Here is a 20,931-nt window from a genome sequence, read left to right as displayed (position 1 = left end):
TTAAAGCTCAGTAAGAAAACGTTATATCATTCACAGTACGCAGCATCATGGTTGTTATACCCTAAGGTGTAGGTGGAGGTGTTTGAAATGCAACCACTTTTCGCCGTTAGCAATGTCAGTCCCATGTAATAGAGGGCGAGCTTATTACAATACTATATTTGTTTCACTAGATGTGGGTTGCAAAGGAGATCCAAATGCGGAACCAAATGAATGTCCCAGTGCGTGCCCCCCAACTTGCGCGCTAGCAGATACTAGTGGAACGATATGTACATTTAATTGCGATCCTAGTGGCTGCGTGTGCAAAGAAGGATATATTTTGTCAGAAAAACGTGGAAGGTGTATAGATCCATATGATTGTCCAGGTTAGTTGACATTGTTTAATTCTTACGAAAATGTCTTTTATTGTAGGAATGTCTTGAAAAACATTTTGATAGGCAAAGTTTAGAAGTTTAAGATAAGTTGTTCTGTAGTCTTTCGCTGCTTGATATCTTCATTGGAAAAGCGCTGGGGTTTGTATATTTAATTTTATACCTACTATTTTAAAAATTGAGCACGAATTTGTGATTTATAAATGGTTTAACGCAATTTGTCATAATAAATAGTTTTAACAAGATTAAAAGTTGCTTAATTTTTGTATGCAGGTGGATCTCCAATCTGCCCAGCCAATAAGACATTCGTATTCTGTTCCGTGAACTGCCCTTCAAGCTACTGTCCAGTAGATGATAGTCGCGATATTTTTGCTTGTGATCCGCCGTACCCTTGTCCATCTAGATGTTCATGTAGTGAAGGGTACTTGATAGCAAGTTACGATGACCCACGATGTATATTGTCTTCTGAATGTCGTAAGTATACAAAAAGGTCACTTATTTGAAAAACAGAAAAAAAAATGTGCTATAATATACTGTCCTACTACTGGGCAAGAGTCTCTTCCCAAAAGGGGGAGTGGATAGGCCTTGAGTCCACCATGCTTATCAAGTCGGAATTGAGTTGATAAAATACTTAAATTGCTACTTAATTTGATGCACACTGCACCTGCACATTTATTTCACCATTGTGCTTTGCCAACTGAAAGGATTAAAATTATAAATTTTCTCCAGCACCGGTCACCTGTACAAGGCCAAACGAGATCTGGGATCCTGCGCCCCTATATTGTAACACAGAGCGATGTGAAGACATTAACACTGAATGCTTCGACTCGTCTACTGGCCCACCAAGATGCGTGTGTGAACCTGGATACTATAGGAACCAGAGTGATATTTGTGTTCCAGCTTCGGAATGTGGTAAGCATTTATTGAGCAAATCACATCTCAAGAGTGAATTATTACGTTTTCGGGAAATTTCGTTGTTTAGTATGGTACATACTCAGTGTTAGCTAATAACTCTGATTTTGTGCATAAGCGTCTCTAGAATAACGCGATAAAAATACCTCTAGATGGTTGCGGCAAATAAAGATTTGAACAAGGTTTGCAGAGATTTCTAGATTCGCAGATTCCGACAAGTCAATGCCCAACAGGATTTTCGTAGGCCGTAGATTGATAGAGCATAAAACATCTTTGTCAAAGACATACAAATAGGATACATCTTTGTTTGTTTGTAGTTGTCGGATGCAATGGAGATCCTAATGCAGAGCCAAACGAATGTCCTAGCGCGTGCCCACCAACTTGCGCGCTAGCTGATACTAGTGGAATACCTTGTACTGCCAATTGTGATTTGAGTCGCTGTGTTTGCAAACAGGGTTACATCTTGTCTAGAGAAGGAGGGAAATGTGTTGATCCATATGAATGTCCAGGTTTGTAAACTATTTTTATGGCTTTATATATTCGCGCATTTCATGTCTATTGTAAAATATGTAGTGTACGGAAATTAGCGTGAATAAGCAGTTTATCTTGAAGTGCCCATCTTTGCGGCGCACTTTTTCATCGTCTCAAGCTGAGTTGTAAACAAAGATAATTGTAGTATGGAATTTATAGAAATCTTTATGACGATGCTTCTTTTATTCATTAATCTTAATGACGAGACACGTATGGTAACATTGTAATCTTTCTTGTTACACCCTCTCTAATCTCTATTTGTCTTCACATTAAGCAGGATGTACCAGGAGCAACTATTGTTTGTACTATATCATCTTTCTTTTGTTTTTAGGGGGAGCTCCAACATGTCCCGCCAATCAAACCTACGTGGACTGCTTAGTCGGTTGCCAGAAAAATTACTGTCCCATATCTGATAGCCTTATAATTATAGACTGTGCCCTTCCATACCCTTGCCCATCAGGCTGTACGTGTAAGGACGGGTATTTGCTGTTAAGTTATGAAGACCCTCGATGTGTGTTATCTTCGGAATGTCGTAAGTACAAAGAATCACAATAGTATATGACTTCTTTATATTTAGTAATTTTTTATATTTAATAGTATTTAAATACCTACGAGGCCCAGTGGTTTGGCAAGCTACGTCGCTCCCACCGCATCGGTCGTAAGTTCGTTTCTCAAAAGAAACCAATAAAGACTTACGATCCACAAATAATCTTTTCGGTTCTGGTTGTACTTTGCTTCCGTGGTTTGTATGTTAAGTCCCCCCAACACAACAGGAATTCTTAGTGCACGAGTTGTCTTAAAAAATAATATAGGGTTTTGTTATATGTTTAGTTATTTCCATTACTGAATCATGTTTGTATCTTTTTAGCTCCAGTTGACTGCACGAAACCAAATGAGGTATGGGATCCTGCTCCTTTGAATTGTAGAGCAGAAAGATGTGAAGATATTGACATCGTATGCTTTGATGACTCAACTGGGCCACCAAGATGCGTTTGTGAAGCAGGGTATTATAGAAACCAGAGTAATATTTGTGTTCCTGCTTTTGAATGTGGTACGTATTTATTGAATAAGAATTATTATTGTGTTTGATTCAAAGTTATTTCGTTTTGTAAACGAAATATTAGCCCACAATTGATTATTACCTATTTTTTTTCGTATTGTTCCGCGAATTTCGTATTGTTATCATTTTGAAGAACGTGTTTTAAGTTGATTTGATTAGATTTGTGAGTCAAACGTTTCTAATATTATTTACCTTTGCCTACACCTTCCAGTGAAATACCACTCCATAAAATGACATAATAATATTTAATGTACCGTATAATTTTTTTGTTCCCATAGACGCGGGTTGCAATGGTGATCCTAATGCAATACCATACGAATGTCCCAGTGCGTGCCCACCAACTTGCGCGCTAGCAGATACTAGTGGAACGATATGTACTGCCAATTGCGATCCAAGCGGTTGCGTGTGCAAACCGGGCTATATTTTGTCCAAAAAGCCAGGAGGTCAATGTATTGATCCTTATTCATGTCCAGGTATGTTACAATTATTTTTGTTTCGAGGTAGACAGAGATCTAAGAACAATGTTTTACTTGCAGGTTACTGGAAAAAATATGAAAGACGCTTCGGAGGCCTGCTAGGCGTAGATTTGCAACTTATAAATACAATAATTGATTTACAATGGTCTATTGTTTTCTTTTTTTTAGGTGGATCACCAAAATGTCCTGCCAATAAAACCTATGTGAGTTGTTTCGTCGGCTGTCCGTCAGACTACTGTCCGACGGATGATAGTCTAGCGATCTACGCGTGTGATCCCCCGTACCCTTGTTCAGGTGGTTGCAATTGTAAAGAAGATTATTTGATGTTGAGCTATGACGATCCTCGATGTATAAGGTCTTCTGAATGTCGTAAGTATACATTTAAATACTGAATTCATTGGTTTATCAAGATTTATCTTCTACAGAATATGTTTCATTTTTGATTTTCATATTCAATTTCGATATTATGTATAGTTTGCTATAAGATAGCCAACTTATTTTTAACATATTTTATGATACATATGTATATTTTTTATTATCTATCAGAATCACATCTCTTCACTTACAAATGCACTATAAAAAAAGCGGAAAGCATATTAATAGTACTGCTACTATAATATAATTACTAATGTACGACTTTTATTTAGCACCCGTTACTTGCACTCGACCAAATGAAATATGGGATCCAGCTCCTCCAAACTGTAATCCAGAACGATGTGAAGATATCTACTCCGAATGTTTCGACTCATCTACGGGTCCACCAAGATGCGTTTGTGAACCTGGATACTATAGAAACCAGAGCGACATTTGCGTTCCCGCTTCAGAATGTAGTAAGTAGACATATTTAATTACAGCATCATCATCATCAGCCTAACCTTTCTTCCCACTACGTTAGAGTCGGCTTCCAGTCTCACCTGATGCAGCTGACCTCCAAAAAATTTTGAAAATGATATTAAACAACAGAACGTTACTGTACGTACGTAGTTTCTTCCAGGGTACATAATAAACGCAGTATGTCAAATTGTTTATAAAATCTACTTGTCCTAAGACTAAACTAGTTCGATAATTTCGTTCTGTGTATGAGAGAAACTTATCTCTTCTAGATAACGTTGGATGTGACGGTGATATAAACGCTTCCCGAAATCCTTGTGCTACGTATTGTCCGGCAACTTGCGCACAACTAGATGCAAGTGGAATAATATGTATAGATGCATGCAACGTAGACGCCTGCGAGTGTAATGCAGGATATGTTTTATCAGAACCAGGAGGAAAATGTATAAGGATAGAAGATTGTCCAGGTTTGTTAAAAATTCTTCGTATTGATTCATATGTTTTTTTTAATTTCTGGATGATGTACATATTTACTACTGGATGATGGTTTGAAGAACACCAAAAAGTGTTTTTACAAACAACCATCAGTGTCCCGGTAGATGGGAATACGGAATATGACTTCGACGCATTTAGTAGAAGTTTAGTTTAGTTAAAGTACCTTTCGTAAAAGTGTAAATAATGAGGTAAAAGTAAGTAGAAAAACTCAATTGATTTGTTATTTTTTTTTTCGATTACTGACCTTAACGGTAATTAATACCTTCCATCTATGCTGTAATGCGCTTTTCGAGCTTATAATATATAATATTTTACATGTTATTTTAGATAATGTCCAATGTAACGGTGACGTGAACGCAACTCGTGTGACATGTCCTAGTGCTTGCCCAGCCACGTGTGATGATGCCAATACGCGTGGATTTTGTCCCGAAGTATGTCTTGAATCAGGCTGTCAATGCAAAACTGGTTATATCTTAAATGAGATAGGAGGACAGTGTATTCAACCGGGAGACTGCCCAGGTACGTTAACTTTATAAGAACCTTTGCTTTAGTGATATTGGTTAAAATAAAAAATGTTTTTTTTGTATTATTCCATTGATGAATATTATTTACTCTAAAACTTAGTGGCAATTTAAACTGTACAACGGTACAATTTATTTTACGATTTAGAACTTGAACGAATATTTTTTGCAGGAGGTGTTCCAGTTTGTGGTGAGAATAAAACATTCGTAGACTGTTTCGTCGGTTGTCCACCAAGTTACTGCCCAATCGACGACAGTCGTGGAATCATAGCGTGTTCTATTGCCTTCCCGTGTCCTCCCGGCTGTGCCTGCGCTGGTCCTGATTATTTGATGTTGAGTTATGAAGATCCAAGGTGTATTTTATCTTTAGAATGTCGTAAGTGCATAATTTAATATACCTGTTCCCTATAAATTAAAGAATGACTTCAGCTCTTTTTATACTGGCTTTATTGAACACTGTAACATTTTTTTTAGCCCTTTATGTGTCCCGCCCTCTTTGCTTCTAAACCTGCCTGTCCTGTGCCAAGCTCCGCCACGATAGACCCACAATTGCCAAACACTGTAACATACAAAGAAATTTTCTAAATTTCAGCTCCAGTTACTTGTACAAGACCAAACGAAGTGTGGGATCCAAATCCCAAAGTTTGTTATTTCGAAACTTGTGACGATATAGGTAAAGACTGTAGTATCGACTATCTCAATAATTCACCAAGATGCGTCTGCAAACCTGGCTTCTATAGAAACCAGAGCGACATTTGTGTTCCTGCTTCAGAATGTGGTAAGTACTTATCATAGATTATTTATACACAAATATTGTTGGCACTTAAACAACAATATATTTAACTACTGCCTGTTTAGTGTCTGTTGGAAGCTATAATATTAAAGTTTATAAACTTTTGTTTGGGGGTTTGCACACATAAAACCAATTGCTAACGGGTCTTAAACGCGATGAGAATTTTAAGGTTTACGATACCTTATTTGCTGCATGATGTTTTGATTGAATTAAATCTACCGTAGTCAGTCAGCCCGTTAAGGTATCGTAAACAGTTAGGAAGAACTACATGTGGATTTTAGAATAAAAATTGTTATACATGAATTCAACATTTTAGGATGCGGCGGCGATCCAAATGCCGTAGAGTCGAGTTGTACCAGCTTTTGTCCAGCGACTTGCGATGATCCCGATCCTACATGCATCCAAGCATGTGATTCGGCCGGCTGTGTGTGCAAACCTGGATACATACTGACGGAGAAGGGAGGGAGGTGTGTTAAACCAGAAGAATGTCCGAGTAAGTAACTACTGCAGTAGATGGTATGCTGATATAATTATAAATAACATTTATTGGGAATAAATTTCACACGGTGATTTTTTTACAAACGTTTTCTAAAAGTCGTAAGTTTTTACTGTATCGTTTGAAATAGAGATAATAGTGTTGACTGAGGAAGACAGTCCATGAACTTTGTATCTGTTACAATTTCGTTGTATAGCAAATTATGAGGTAATATGAGAAGCTTTTCGAAATGTCAACTTTCTACGCTCAGTAGTCTCGGCTTCTCGTTGTAAATCAATCATTCAGTAGAAGAGTTTTATTTACATACATTGATTAATATATTGTGGTTCATTTGAATTTTAGATTATCAACAATGCAACGGCGATTTGAACGCAACTCGTAAATCATGTCCTAATCCTTGCCCGCCTACTTGTGATAATGCGGAGGGAAGCAAACCATGTACTAAGGCATGTCTTGTGTCAGGCTGTGAATGCAAAACAGGGTATATTCTAAACAAGCTTGGAGGACAATGTGTTCTACCGGAGAATTGTCCAGGTCCGTCATGTGTTAATTCATTAATTAAGTATATTGCAAATTAGCTTTTAAGTAATGCAGGTATTTGTGAGAGATACAGAGAATTGCTACAATTGTAATTTATGATAAAATTTGATTACGCAATAAATTACATAGGTCGAGTAGACATGGACAATTTTAAAATGGCGATGCAAATTGCGTTGAAATTTCTATTTTATTTATAGTAAAATATCAACTTGAAGCAACAAAGTTCTAGACGTTATTATTGTTAATAACAACCATACAGAATTACTGATTTCTAAAAAAAAATATCCTTATAGGTGGATTCCCAACTTGTGGCGAGAATAAAACGTATGTGGAATGCTTCGTCGGTTGTCCACCGAGCTACTGTCCAAACGAGTATAATACAGGCTTTGTAGACTGCGTCGTAGCCTATCCTTGTAATCCGGGTTGCGCCTGCGCTCGTTCAGACTATTTGATGATAAGCTACGAAGATCCACGGTGTGTTTTAGCTTCGGATTGTCGTAAGTATTACTGTAATCTTGATGATTGTAATAAATATGTCGACTTTAATCAAAGCTTTGTAAGAAATCGAGTTGTGCCAAAGTTAACAATGTAAAATGTTTTACAATAATTTAGAAGAACCATGAATAATTGCGTGGATGTTTCGGAATTAACGTTAAGTATGAACTTTTCTATAGTCAGGTAGTTTTATTTTGCCAATAAATAGTAAATCGCATTTTTTATTTGGCAATACTGATATAAGCTAACTACATATCTAAACTATACTACTACATGTGTAGATCTCAATCTTACTAACCATTTTTGGTACCTCTTCAGCTCCAGTGACCTGTTCAAATCCAAACGAAGTATGGAATCCTAATCCACCAAGCTGTCCGTCTGAGAGCTGCGATGACATAGGCAGAGAATGCAATGACGATTTCGCCATTTCCCTTAGTTTTCCACGATGTGTCTGCAAGCCTGGATATTATAGAAACCAGCTCGGTGTCTGTGTTCCGGCTTCAGAATGTGGTAAGTGCAATAAATAAAAACATTTAATAGTAGGTTTTACCACGGCGTAGGTGCCACAACCTGAAGATGATTTCCTCAACGACTTGGTGGCAAAAATTTTTTTGGTTGTTTTGGTGGTTTTCTGGTTGTACTTTTGTCCCTTCATTGTTAAGTCCACGCTATGCTGTCTTTATAGAGCTACGCTATCCTTCAATGCCAAGTAATAAATTAATCAAAGGAGATGATGTGGTAATTAATTTTCATACTGTATGGATAACCGTTGCTTGACGAAACTTTCCCTAAAATTATTTCTTTTTTTAGGATGCAATGGAGATCCTAACGCTAGGCGGAATGTGAACGATTGTCCAAGCGCTTGCCAACCAACTTGTGCTGATCCAGACACTAGTCAGGCACCTTGTCCAGCAGTGTGTGATGAAAGTGGTTGTGAGTGCAAACCAGGCTTCATTCGCGAGAGCAGCGGAGGAAAGTGCATTGAACCTGACCAGTGCCCAGGTAAATTGAGGTTCTAGTTTACTGTTATAGTCCTGAGATAATAAATTTGCTCTTTCTCGATTTAGATAAAATACGGCAGCGACCTAAATTGTGCTCTTGATAAGGTCATAAGCGTCTTGTAGAATGGCTAACTGACAATTTTCCTGTATTTTTCATTCAAAATTGAAATTTTATGTTTATGTAAATTATGAATCTAATAATCTGTACTATGAACTTATTACCTCCTATAATTTATTTTTCATTGTGGATTTGCTCAGCATGTCTTTTTGGTCAAACTTTTGCGATGTTTTAAAGGTCAACCACGAGTTTCAATCTGATTATAAACATGACTCGGAAATTTTGTATTCTATTTAAATATCTCTTTGACATTATCATTGCAACTGTTAGCCGCACGAACGCACAGGATTAGACAAATTCGTTTGTTATTAGTAATTTATTTCATTGTGGATGACTAAGCGGTAACTGGAGTTTTTGATAACGTTATTGTGACAGTCTCATTTAAATTCAGCGAGAATTTAGCTTTTCATGTCAACGAGTATGATAACGAAAATAACAGACTAAAGGTAATCGTATTAACATTAATTTTGGAAATTATTATATATGTTTTAGAATTGTTGTTTCCTGTGAATAGTATTTCGGCTAGTATCAGAAATTATTAAACCGTTACACAGTGCCAAGGCTTTCACATGATAAATCGACTGTTACTATTGTGTGGACCCACATTACTATTCTATACAATTCAAGATAATATTTATTTAAGGTGGATCTCCATCATGCGGTGCCAATAAAACCTACGTTCCTTGTCAATTTGGATGCCCAACAAACTACTGCCCTCAGTCCGACACTCGAGCGATTGTAGCTTGTTCTCCACCTTTCTTTTGTCAACCGGGCTGTGCTTGTAAACCTGGCTATCTGATAGCGAGCTATGACGACCCACGATGTGTACTGTCTTCCGAATGTCGTAAGTATTGTTGAAAAACTAATTGAGCTTGTATGATATATGTTCAGTTAATAAGTTTTGATTGTTTAAGAACACAAAATTTAGCTTATCTACCTTATTCCATAACGATTAACATTTAGTTTTTAACAGTTCCATAAATATTTTTCAGAATTCATACATCCAAAAAAACTGTCTGTACAAAAAATATCAGCAAACATGTTTCATTCCGGTACAAATATCATCTCTTAATCTTATTTTTTTAGCAGCCACTGGAATCACGTTGCTCTAATGTCGAGAAATTTCATAAAACAATTATTGTTTGTAATAAAACGCTTTTGTGTAACTGGTAATATAAAACCAAGGCGAATAAAAGAAAAATGTTTTACGGAATTATCCGGGACAAATAAATAACACCAAAAATAGAATGTCTAGTATCAACTTTCTGGAATATTATTTTCCTGTTTTCGAATATTTCGCAAAAACCTTGTAATGATATATTGGTTTCTTAAGCAAAGTTTCGTCATCCCAGTTTTTCTGAGGTGCCGGTATCTGTTGGGGATCAGACTAAAGTTTATTGCGGCTAAAAGCTTATACGAGTATTTGCACTGTCGTACGAAATATTTGGTAAAATAATAGTAGGTATGTTTTCTTTTACGCTTTCCTTAACCAAAAAATATAACCTTATGTACTAAAAGTGTGTGATAAAATTATTTTGTTCTAGTGGTAACATTTTGCACCTGTGACGCGATTATCTTTTATTCGTTTAAACGATATTGATGTTTGGAATAAATTTTAATACGCTGCACTGGTTTTTCCCTTGTCTGAAAATACGCTAGTTGTAAGCTACTTAACAGTCTACCGTGATAGTATATGATAGTCTGATTGCTATATTTGGAGCAGAAGGCCATTTCGTGAAGACTAAGTATAATTTGTTTGATCTAACTATACTTTGTTTTGCCGACATTCGAGGATTGCAAGACATACATTTTACTAATAACAATCTTTCTTTGCCCGTAGCTCCAGTAGAATGCACTCGACCCAACGAAGTATGGGAACCATCTCCTTCAAACTGTTACTCAGAAAGATGTGAAGATATATACGTCGTGTGTGACTACGCGTACCCGAGTCCACCGAGATGTGTCTGCGAACCTGACTACTATAGAAACCAGAGCGACATTTGTATACCTGCTTCGGAATGCCGTAAGTGATTTTATTATAAAGATTTTTGTGTAGTTTTGAAGAGGCAAACAAATCGAATTGTGCATGCTGGAAACGTTAATAATAGGTTATTTTGATTTTTTCAACATTATCAAAGCGACTAATGAATATTACGGTGAATGAGCAGATTTAACGATTTTAACGATCTCTTTACGGCATAATAATATAATTATTTTGAATAGTCATATGCATTGAAGTCTAGAGTAAAGATTATTTGTTAGAGCTGAGCTAATTCAAAGTTAACGATTTTATAAATATTGCAATATTTACTCGTAATATCACTCAAAACTTATTTTCTAAAAGTTTTATACAACAACGTTACAAATATTGATTCCCGAAAGACTGAAATTAGTCTGACCGCAAGTCACTGTAGAAAAAAAAATTAAGGTGATGTTTCATTAACGAAGCAATTTAAAGCGATCTATTGCGAGGTTTAATTACAAAAGAAAAACAACCCTTTATGTAAAACAGAAGTAAACAAAGGTAAAAACACAAATTCTCTGTTGACAAGAACTGAGGAAGATTTATAGCGCTTGCATTTCAAAGATATTGCAATAGAATAACCGCTACGCTCGGACAGTAAACCTTATTTCCATATTTTTCATTTGAATTTTGTCGTGATATACGAGAACGGGATCATAAATCTATTCTGATAAAAACTGACTACTGAAGGAAGGGAAATATTAACATAATGTGCTGACAAACTGTTGAAATAAAATGAGGTTTTACGAAAGGGTCTGGCTGTCTTCTAAGTACAGTCAGCGTCAGAAATACATAGTCGCATTTTCAAAATCATTTTTGTTACTACCTCCTACATAATAATATATTATGCACTACGGAGTCTCCGATCACGGTGTCATGTCTCGGTCTCCTGTCTTTGTCGCGGCGCGAACAGCCACCTTTAGTAATCTTCTTAACACTGCACATTGTTTATTCACTAATACAATGTAATTAAACCTTATATATAAAATTTCCATGTCACAATGTTAGTTACTCTACTCCTCCGAAACGGCTTCACCGAATCTCATGAAATTTTGTGAGCATATTAAGTAGGTCTGAGAATCTGCCAACTTCTATTTTTCATACTCCTAAGTGATACTTTTTTTTTTTCATTATATGCTAAAACGATGTTTGCCGGATCAGCTAGTAGATATAAAAAGTAGATAATTTATACGGGAGAGAGTACAAAAAGTACGACTGAAAAAGTGACAATTTATACATGGTTTTAATGCTGACTGTACAATCAGGAAATGATAAGTATTTTACATTGATGGCGATATTTACACGATAAGCAATACCAACCCTTTACTAAACATACTTAACTCAGTTTAGGTATAACAATAAGATAATAATTACCTGTCTAGGTCACGAGCTATAATTCAGTTTAACGCTCTAACTTAGTATACCGTAATTAATGTCCTAAACCCTAATCTTAATTAAATCATCCCAGAATATAGTTCATCTGATAAATTAATATTACAGTGCAAAACTTTACATTAAAATTTCAAGTTGTTTGCCATTTTAACAGCAAAATGAGTACCCATTAAAATAGATTTGTTGCTTCCGCGTCCAGTATTAAATGAGAATTGCGTTCCATCTAACTATTGTTTGGTGAATTTCGAATCCCGGGCCGTACCTATGTATATCGGGGTCTTTGTTCGAATGCCTTTGAGCGAATAACACGAAACTGAAAAGTGGAAATAAATCCCGGCTTTTTGGAAGGAAATTCGATGGCTTAGCTGGAAACCCAAGTGAAACAGGTTTCGGCGACTTAAGTAAATCTAATAGAAAATATTTCTAACTTGGATTACGTTATGTCATCGTTTTCCTTTTATATGTTGATCGACGGTTGTATCGTCGGTTTGATGTGCGAGAGTTATGATGATTGCAATGGCTTTAGTCGTAAAGCGGCGGAAGGGGTTTCTTAGTTCCCGCTCTAAAAAGATTAAGGTGGATAGATCTAACTGATTTGTCCTGTCTATGATCTAAGCAAGTAAAGTTTTTAGTCTCTGCTTGTCTGTATGGTAAAAAGCGAGATTTTATGAAATTATACTTTGTATGTAGGTAGGTAAAACTAATTGATGAAGTAGGTACTTTTTATTTTCCTGCTGTCTCTTCAAAAATATATATTAAATACTGTACTGTACTGAGTATGTGAACATAAACGCACTACAATATGTCGAGTGGTACGTCGACCAAGACAAATGTCTTGGCCTTCTTGTGGTGTAATTAAGGACCAACGAATAAAATACGACTGACCTCTGACCAGTGGCTACAATGTGGGGCACCCAATAAGCATTCCCTTCTTTCAGTTCTCTGACTCTATTAGATATTTTTTACTAAGACAGCCTTGAAAGAAAATTAGCCTAGATAATTTTGTTATGAAATTAAATACCCAATTAATTATTTTCGTAGTATCAGCCTGCATCTTCAATAGTAACGCACACACTTCTTCACATATACGTACATTGGCGGCAATCGAAACGGCGAAGCGGGAAATTTAAGAAACAGCCTTACTAGGACATAGGTCTTATTTGGGTTTCTTACCTTAGAAAAGTATTACATAGATTAGACGGATTATTTAAAGCAAGATAAAACTTTATAATATTAATTTATTTCGTTCCATTATCTTTAAAAAAGTGTTACCATTAAACACTAATAACTTTTAACATAATTTTGTTGTCAGCTAAATTAAAGCCGTTACGAATTTATTGCTGTTGATACTAATCAATTAAGAAAAAAGTTTTCCATCAATAACGAATATTTTTTCTTTAATGTTAGTAATTTAAAGAAGGAAATGCTTTTAGTAATATAAAACATAATTGGGTCCCAAACTGGATGATTCAAATTTGATGGTAAATGGTAGTGATAACACTTATCTCAAAAAACATTATCCTTATGGTACTTACTACTATGCTTCCTTTCTTGTGTTTTTCTATAATAGTAATTAAAACCTATATTAGTGGATACAATGATTAAGGTGGTCATTTCGCAACGATCAGACACAAAAGAGTCTCACCAAGAAAAAAAAATGCGGTATTAGATTATTGTAATTTTAAGCTTTGAACTATGTTTTTCAATAGTCTGGTAACCGAAAGACTTGGTCTAGTTTTAAATTAAATTAAGTACAAGTTACCAAAAAAATACATATTATTATATCGTTATAACATTACTAGTAAGGATAGGATTAAATAATACAAAGAAGACTAATTAACATAATTAACGTACAAAACGTTATCAAATAGCCAGTGAGTTATAACTACAAAGTAAGTTTATGTGCACATTACTGCACCTCTACATTTCTCTTCATAATTAAGTGTTAGTGCTGGCTAAGGGTACGTTTATGTAGACGTAGATGTATATTCTGAAATGTTTATATACCTCTTTATTTTACCTCTTAGAACCTACGAATAAGCAGTTGTGTAGCAACAGGATACCTGCAGTGACCCGTGATTGTAAGCCAAGTGATGATGAATGTGATGTTCTCCCACCGATTTTGACCATAGCAACTATTTCAACACCTTAACTATCTGACGTTGATGCGCTTTGACATGGCTTAGACTTGGCTTGAGTTTTTCTTTCTTTAAGAGCTTTCAATCTACGAGCAACTGTTAATCTTATGCCACAGAAATCAAACAGTAAAATATTTTAGTACAGCAAAATCCCTGATGTTGGCCTGTTGTATACAGAACCATAAGTAAATATTTGGATCAATTGCCATTTATTATACTTACACAGTGAGTGTTTTTGTACCATAATTAATTTCTTCTACGAAGTCTCGGGTCTATGAAAAACTAGTGAACTATTACTTTACTAATGATCTATCTCATTAAACGAAGCCTGGTTCAATCAACAGCACTTCGCAACGCGTTTTAACCGTTGAAAATAATTATATCTTTTGCAAGCTACAGAATTGTTCAACAGCAGTTATAGTTTAGTATACTACTTGTAGTAAAGAGCTATGTATTGATGTTCTGAATTCTAAATTTTATCATCACCTTTAGGTATTAAACACAAACGAAATTAGTTCCTTTAATCTAAGCTAGAGGCGCTGTCAGTCTTGAAACGAAAAAAATCGGCTTTACTATCGACAGACGTACGAACTAACAAGTTGTTGATGTTCTCTCAGCTGATACAATATTAACAAATGTTTTAAAATGATGACGTCATATGCACGGGTGAATAAAAATCCCCGTTTTCGAAACATCTCTATAGTACAGCGTGAGTCATGACGCCGTATAGTTTATAGTATTTTTTATCCTCAATTTGTTGACAAGCCAGTTTGTAGTGTTCGTTTAGAGTACAATGTTGTTGTTGCTTTATCTGTCTGTATTTTGTTTTGGTAGTGTATTTGCGAAATGTGGAAAACACGGTAATATATTAATATAATTTTTAAAATTTCAGATACTCGAGACCAGCCGCTTCCATGATTTTTTATTTTATTTGTAATATTTTTTTTTATTACAGTTTTGTTAGTTAATTTTTAAAACGAAATAATTTTTTACGACTTATATCTACTAAATAATAGCTAGATATTATTTTATTTGCAAAAACGAAGCAGGTAAAATCGAAAGACAATTGTTTTTGTTTGTCGCGGTCGTGATCCAACCACAATAAATGAAAAAAAAACGATGAAATAAAAAAGCATACATTTATTCACATAATAAAAATTAAACAGTGTGTAGATGTGATTCGACTCAAAACTAAATTTGCACAAAAATCTACTCAAAATTATTCTACATCAAATTGCCATACGAATAATAAACAGCAAAAAAATCTTTGACAATACGCAAACGTAAAATCAATTTTCAAGATGACTATACCAAATCCTTGCTCACAGGGCACGTTAAGCCCTCTAAGCCCGGCTATCATCCACAGAGGCTGTCATTAAGGCATTTGGAAGGTCCATAAAGGCAGGCTGATAACAACGAAAATAATAGAAACCCAGGCACTGATACGTTTTTGACTTTTATAGTCTCGCAGTTAGGGTCCAAGCTGAATAAATGATTCTCCGATGTTGATCAAATGGCGGACTTAGTAAACAATTTGGAGATTAGCTTTAGTATTTGAAAAATGTTTGTGCTTGTAATTGTTATTTCTTTTTGAAGCCGTTGAACTTAACAACTAAGTCTAATTGATATAACATACTCAATTGGCCTATGGTAAGATGACCACTAAACTTTTTGGTTATTCAAGACGTATATCATTTTAATAAAGTAATTGTAAAAATATAGTACAGGAAAAAATATTCTATATGTATAAAAATGAATTTCTGTTCGTTAGTCTCGCTAAAACTCGTGAACGGCTGGACAGATTTGGCTAATTTTGGTCTTGAATTATTTGTGGAAGTCCAGAGAAGGTGTAAAGGGCGAATAAATTGGAAAATGCGCGGTATCAAACAAAAACAATAAAGCGTGAGCAGAGCTGCGCGGGTCAGCTAGTACTTAATAATTCATATATTTTTCAGAATAACAGAAGAATACAGTTACTCCTGTATATTATTAAAACAATTATTGGTCGACATTCCTAAATTGCAGCTGTTCTAACATATAATTAACTGTTTATGCACATAATAATTTACGAAAAACCAAGAACAAATAATTATTTAGCTGTTATGAAAAAGATGAAGTTGTTTTTTGTTTTAAATTGGCGTACTTGTGACGAAACAGACAGGTATTTAGGTAGACAGTCAAATAAACAATTTTGTTTATCGATTATGTTTTTTATAAAAATGTTAGTATGGTGGGTATGGAATTAATGATTATGCGGTTGTCGTAATGCAGATCATGGTTGAAATTTTATAATTATTCAAGAAAAATAGTAAGTTCTTTGAATTAAAGGTTTTGTTTTCATGTACGCCTAATATTAGTCGTTAGTGCAAAGCTCGCGTTCGTCGGTTCGATTCCTCAAAGTTTTTTTAACAAGATACATTTTAATAGCCCACAAGTAGCAAGTTAAGGTTTAGCTGTGTTTTTGTTCGTTGTGCACGTATATTTATGAATGTCCATGAAAATCTTTTTACTTTCATTCCAGCACAACCCTTGAACTGCGGTGCCAATGAGACTGAAGTTGCGTGCAGAACGATTTGTCCCCCTCAAAATTGTGAAATAGCATATACGGATTATGCCTGTGATAAATATCAAGGCATATGTGAAAGAGGGTGTGACTGTCTTCCAGACTATTTGAGAAACGGCAGCGGTGTATGCGTGTTCAACAATGACTGTCCTTGTAAGCAGGTTTCAAATATTTTTTGTTGTAATTGAAGGAATAAATTGCAAATGTTTATTTTGTTTGATTAGGTTTGTTTAATTTTAGACAAATGTAATTTGAAAGTACGCTGTAATAAAACTATATGTGTTAGTAGTGTAACTAAAAAAACTTTGCTGATTTGCTCTTTTTAAAGTAAAAGTAAGTAAAACTTGTTGGAATTCTTGTTAAAATAAGTAAAACTACAAAATAAAATAAGTGTCAACGAATTTCGACGCAAAAATACTTAAATAAAATGTTGACTAAAAATACTACACGCTTTTACGTAACCATTTCGTTATTTTCCTACTTATGTTTTAGATCCATCTACACCGATATGTGGTATAAACGAAATAGCAAGAGACTGCCGTAGAATTTGTCCCCCACAGACTTGTGAGAGCAGATATGCGTTGTACAAATGTGCCAGCAATATTCGTTGTGAGCCTGGATGCGACTGCGTGGCTAATTACTTGAGAAATAGTCGTGGAGAATGTGTACCGGCGGATAAGTGTGATAGCAATGAACGTAAGTATATAATGTAGTGCTCTGCTCTAGTATTATTACTAAGGTTTCTTTTATGAAGAAGAAGTTAAAGGTGGGCCTTGGCACAAAAAAAAAAACAAAAAATTATGTATGAAATGAAATGAAATGAAATGAAATGAAATGAAATGAAATGAAATGAAATGAAATGAAATGAAAACTCTTTATTGTACATAAAGGAAACACGAACAAACTTAAAATAAACTTAAAATAAAAGTACAATTGGCGGCCTTATCGCACAGTGGCAATCTCTTCCAGGCAACCATTGGATGGAGAGATATTAAAGCAGTTGAATGAAGGAGGGCAGTACAATTGAGTGTAGATAGTGAATATATAAATATTGACATATACGTATATAAAAGAGTAATATAAACATACATATATATAAATGATACACAAATAATATATTTAAAATACATACTTAATAAATACATAAAATAAATAATTAATTTTGTAGCGAAAGGTAGTGTTCCTTAACTTGTTTTTTAAAAATGGGTAAGGATTGAGCACGTCGTATTGACACTGGTAGTGCATTCCACAATCGTACAGCTTCAACAGAAAATGATCTATCAACAAACTTTGTGGAATGCACTGGCATCTTCAATCTTAAATTTTCTGATGATCGCAGGAGTCTTGAATGCGTGTCATGCAAGAAATCGAAACGTTCTTTAAGGTATGGGGGCGCTAAGGGATTAAACAATATATTGTACAAAAGAGAGAGAATGTATGTTTGAAAGTAGTTTTTCCTACATAGCCTTATTGTAAAATTGTTACTTATCTACCGTTTTAGTTGTGAGATTATTTTTTATTTATTTAATGGCATAATTATCTTGGACGTCACGAGTAGTTTTTACAAAGTTTTATGGAACAAGTTTATTGATGCTAGTAAAAAATGCACGTCAATATTTTCTAATCAGTATATTGGTTTCACAGCACAAATATGTTCGGTTCCTAATCAATGCATCAGAACCTGCGCTACACCAAATCCTCCCAATTGTCCTTACAAACCAGCTGAGAGTAACATAGACGGATGTGAATGTATGGAGGGCTACATACTTTCTGAGGTTGGTGGCAAGTGTATCAGGATTGAAGAATGTCCAAGTAAGTATTCCTACACTTCAATAATCACGAATAGTAACGATTGTTCAGTCCTATAAGATTGAGTTTAATTCATCTGTAAAGTGCATTTAAGGTATGCCAGTACAGCTCTAATATTGCGAGCATAACCCACACGAGAAATAAACTACTGCTGGGCAAGGGTCTCCTCCTAAACGAGGGAGGGATTAGGCTTTGAGTCCGTCATGCTGGCCGAGTGCGAGTTGGGTATTTTAAACTCGCACGTTTTGGGAAACGCGTTCTTGGTAGAAGGATTTTTTTTAAATATTTTATGTAATCTGAATATTTTAGATGGCTGTAACGGTGATCCCAATGCTAAAGCAATGCGCTGTCCTCTCGCGTGTCCGTCTACTTGTGCCTCACCGAACGCCGATCCTTCCTGCAAGAAGTTATGTGAACCAATTGCTTGTCAGTGCACTGGCGGCTACCTGCTTTCTAATGATATTGGAACATGTATTTTACCGGATAAATGCCCAGGTAAGTCAGTTTATTTGTTTGTTCAGTAAAGAAAAAATGTCTGTCAAATTACCAAGTCAATTAGTCAAGGAAATTTATGTACCTAGGTTTTTTAGTTCCTAAAGTTTCATTTTCATTACTGTAGTATTTTTCTTTCGTAGATAATAAATAAATTAGTATTTTGCATCCTTTGATTGACATAAGGATAACTAAATCCTTGCGAAAATGTGTTTGATTAAATAAGATTAAGTTAGAAAAAAATCTTGCTTTCCCGTTTAAAAGTCTAATATTATGAGTAATTTCAGGAGGTAACCCATGTCGCAAGAATGAAGAATTTCGCGAATGCAAATACAATTGTCCAGAAGACTACTGCCCGGTAGATGATGGACCACAACCTGTTTGTGACCCCTTGCCTTTTTGTGTCTCAGGATGTACTTGTAAACAAAATAATAGGAGATTAAGCTATGAAGATGATAGATGTATTGAAGCTTCTGAATGCCGTGAGTATATTCTTTACATTATTCTTGATAGGTATTCGCTTTCCTGTATGACGAGATATGTTGATGTGAATGAGACAAGGGAAGTTTCTATGAATCGTGCCAAGTAGCATTAATTTGCCTGAAATGTTTATATTTTACCAAGAATTCATGAGAATAAGGCTGTCCGTAGCACCATCAAGCGAGACAGATCAGAAAAACATTACTCTACAGGCAATCTACCGGTCAACTTACAACTAGGATAATGATAATACGTTGCTTGATGAATGCCAATTTAGTACTAGTCTTCGCTACTGATTCACAATTTTTTATACCGTGTCTTTTCTTGCATTTCAGCTCCAGTCAAATGTACCAGGCAGAATGAGGTGTGGGACCCATGTCCCAACGTATGCTTCTCAGGATACTGTGCCGACAAGGAATATCAGGACGTACCATGCAACACTTTGCTACCAGACTGCCGGCCCCAATGTGTTTGTGAGAGAGATACCTTCCGAAATTATAGTGGCATTTGTGTTCCAGCTTCTGAATGTCGTAAGTCCCTAGGTTCAGTTTATTTCATTTTCTACCTTTAGGGTTACATTTAGGCTTTAAGATGGGCCCCATTGTTCGATACGTGTCACTTCCCTAAATTGGACAAGAGTTATTAGGCCTTGAGAACACCATGGTTGCCGGTTATTTTGAGACTGGAGCTTTAGCCTCTGCTGGGGACTTTTTAAGGTCGTGGTAAGGTTATAGTCACACGCAGAAAAGTGATACACAATAAGGTTTTTGACGACACGAATAGTAAATTTTCACTAATGCGTTGTAGAAATCAGGATAGTGCTTTAAGAATACCAATTAATACTTATATGTGTCTTTCAGCACCGACTTGCCCGGTTTCCAGTGATTGTTTCCGTACCTGTGCTTCACCAAACCCTCCGTATTGTCCTTACGAACCGTCTGAAACAAATGAAGATGGGTGTCAATGTATGGAAGGATACATTCTCTCAGAAGTTGGAGGAAAGTGCATCAGAATTGGAGAATGTCCAGGTAAGTTTTCATTGTACTAAGACAATATATAGAAGATAATTAAACACTACATAGATCTAGTTTCACGATTTCTAGATAGGTAGGTGTCGGAAAATATATCTACGACGTAGTGACGACAAACGTACAAAAGAATCCGACAGTTTTCCCCTCTATACGGAAGCTGGTACTAGAAAAAAATAAAAAAAATATTACAGTACTTATTCTGTTAAAATAATGAAATAATATACCTGATTAAGGAAGTAAACTGTGTCAAGTGATTTTATTTTAAAATATTATCAAGTTTCTGTTTACGTAAGTAGTCAGTTGTCATCATAAAATTTGTAATGAATATCCAATGATGATCAAATATACAAAAATTTGGTGTTATTT

General features: G+C 35.3%; 1 protein-coding gene across 2 annotated transcripts in view; it reads left to right on the top strand.

Annotated features, from left to right (window-relative positions):
* The window catches only part of LOC142976363 (zonadhesin-like), a 29,531-nt gene that overhangs the window by 6,985 nt on the left and 1,615 nt on the right, over positions 1–20,931 (top strand). For both annotated transcript variants that reach the window (XM_076119645.1, XM_076119646.1), the window contains 27 exons: positions 171–362; positions 642–842; positions 1,098–1,280; positions 1,598–1,789; positions 2,143–2,343; positions 2,680–2,862; positions 3,150–3,344; positions 3,516–3,716; positions 3,995–4,177; positions 4,451–4,645; positions 5,001–5,192; positions 5,367–5,570; positions 5,787–5,972; positions 6,304–6,480; positions 6,826–7,017; positions 7,317–7,520; positions 7,837–8,028; positions 8,329–8,520; positions 9,281–9,481; positions 10,478–10,660; positions 16,712–16,906; positions 17,246–17,449; positions 18,398–18,565; positions 18,872–19,057; positions 19,342–19,536; positions 19,870–20,064; positions 20,395–20,562. In XM_076119645.1, the coding sequence (XP_075975760.1) occupies positions 171–362; positions 642–842; positions 1,098–1,280; positions 1,598–1,789; positions 2,143–2,343; positions 2,680–2,862; positions 3,150–3,344; positions 3,516–3,716; positions 3,995–4,177; positions 4,451–4,645; positions 5,001–5,192; positions 5,367–5,570; positions 5,787–5,972; positions 6,304–6,480; positions 6,826–7,017; positions 7,317–7,520; positions 7,837–8,028; positions 8,329–8,520; positions 9,281–9,481; positions 10,478–10,660; positions 16,712–16,906; positions 17,246–17,449; positions 18,398–18,565; positions 18,872–19,057; positions 19,342–19,536; positions 19,870–20,064; positions 20,395–20,562 (5,160 nt within the window). The remainder of the gene's footprint in view (positions 1–170; positions 363–641; positions 843–1,097; positions 1,281–1,597; positions 1,790–2,142; positions 2,344–2,679; positions 2,863–3,149; positions 3,345–3,515; positions 3,717–3,994; positions 4,178–4,450; positions 4,646–5,000; positions 5,193–5,366; positions 5,571–5,786; positions 5,973–6,303; positions 6,481–6,825; positions 7,018–7,316; positions 7,521–7,836; positions 8,029–8,328; positions 8,521–9,280; positions 9,482–10,477; positions 10,661–16,711; positions 16,907–17,245; positions 17,450–18,397; positions 18,566–18,871; positions 19,058–19,341; positions 19,537–19,869; positions 20,065–20,394; positions 20,563–20,931) is intronic.

Source organism: Anticarsia gemmatalis, chromosome 11, assembly GCF_050436995.1.
Source record: "Anticarsia gemmatalis isolate Benzon Research Colony breed Stoneville strain chromosome 11, ilAntGemm2 primary, whole genome shotgun sequence".
Taxonomy (NCBI): domain Eukaryota; kingdom Metazoa; phylum Arthropoda; class Insecta; order Lepidoptera; family Erebidae; genus Anticarsia; species Anticarsia gemmatalis.
The sequence above is the reverse complement of the archived record's forward strand: the minus strand, read 5'-3'. Positions and strand labels throughout refer to the sequence as shown.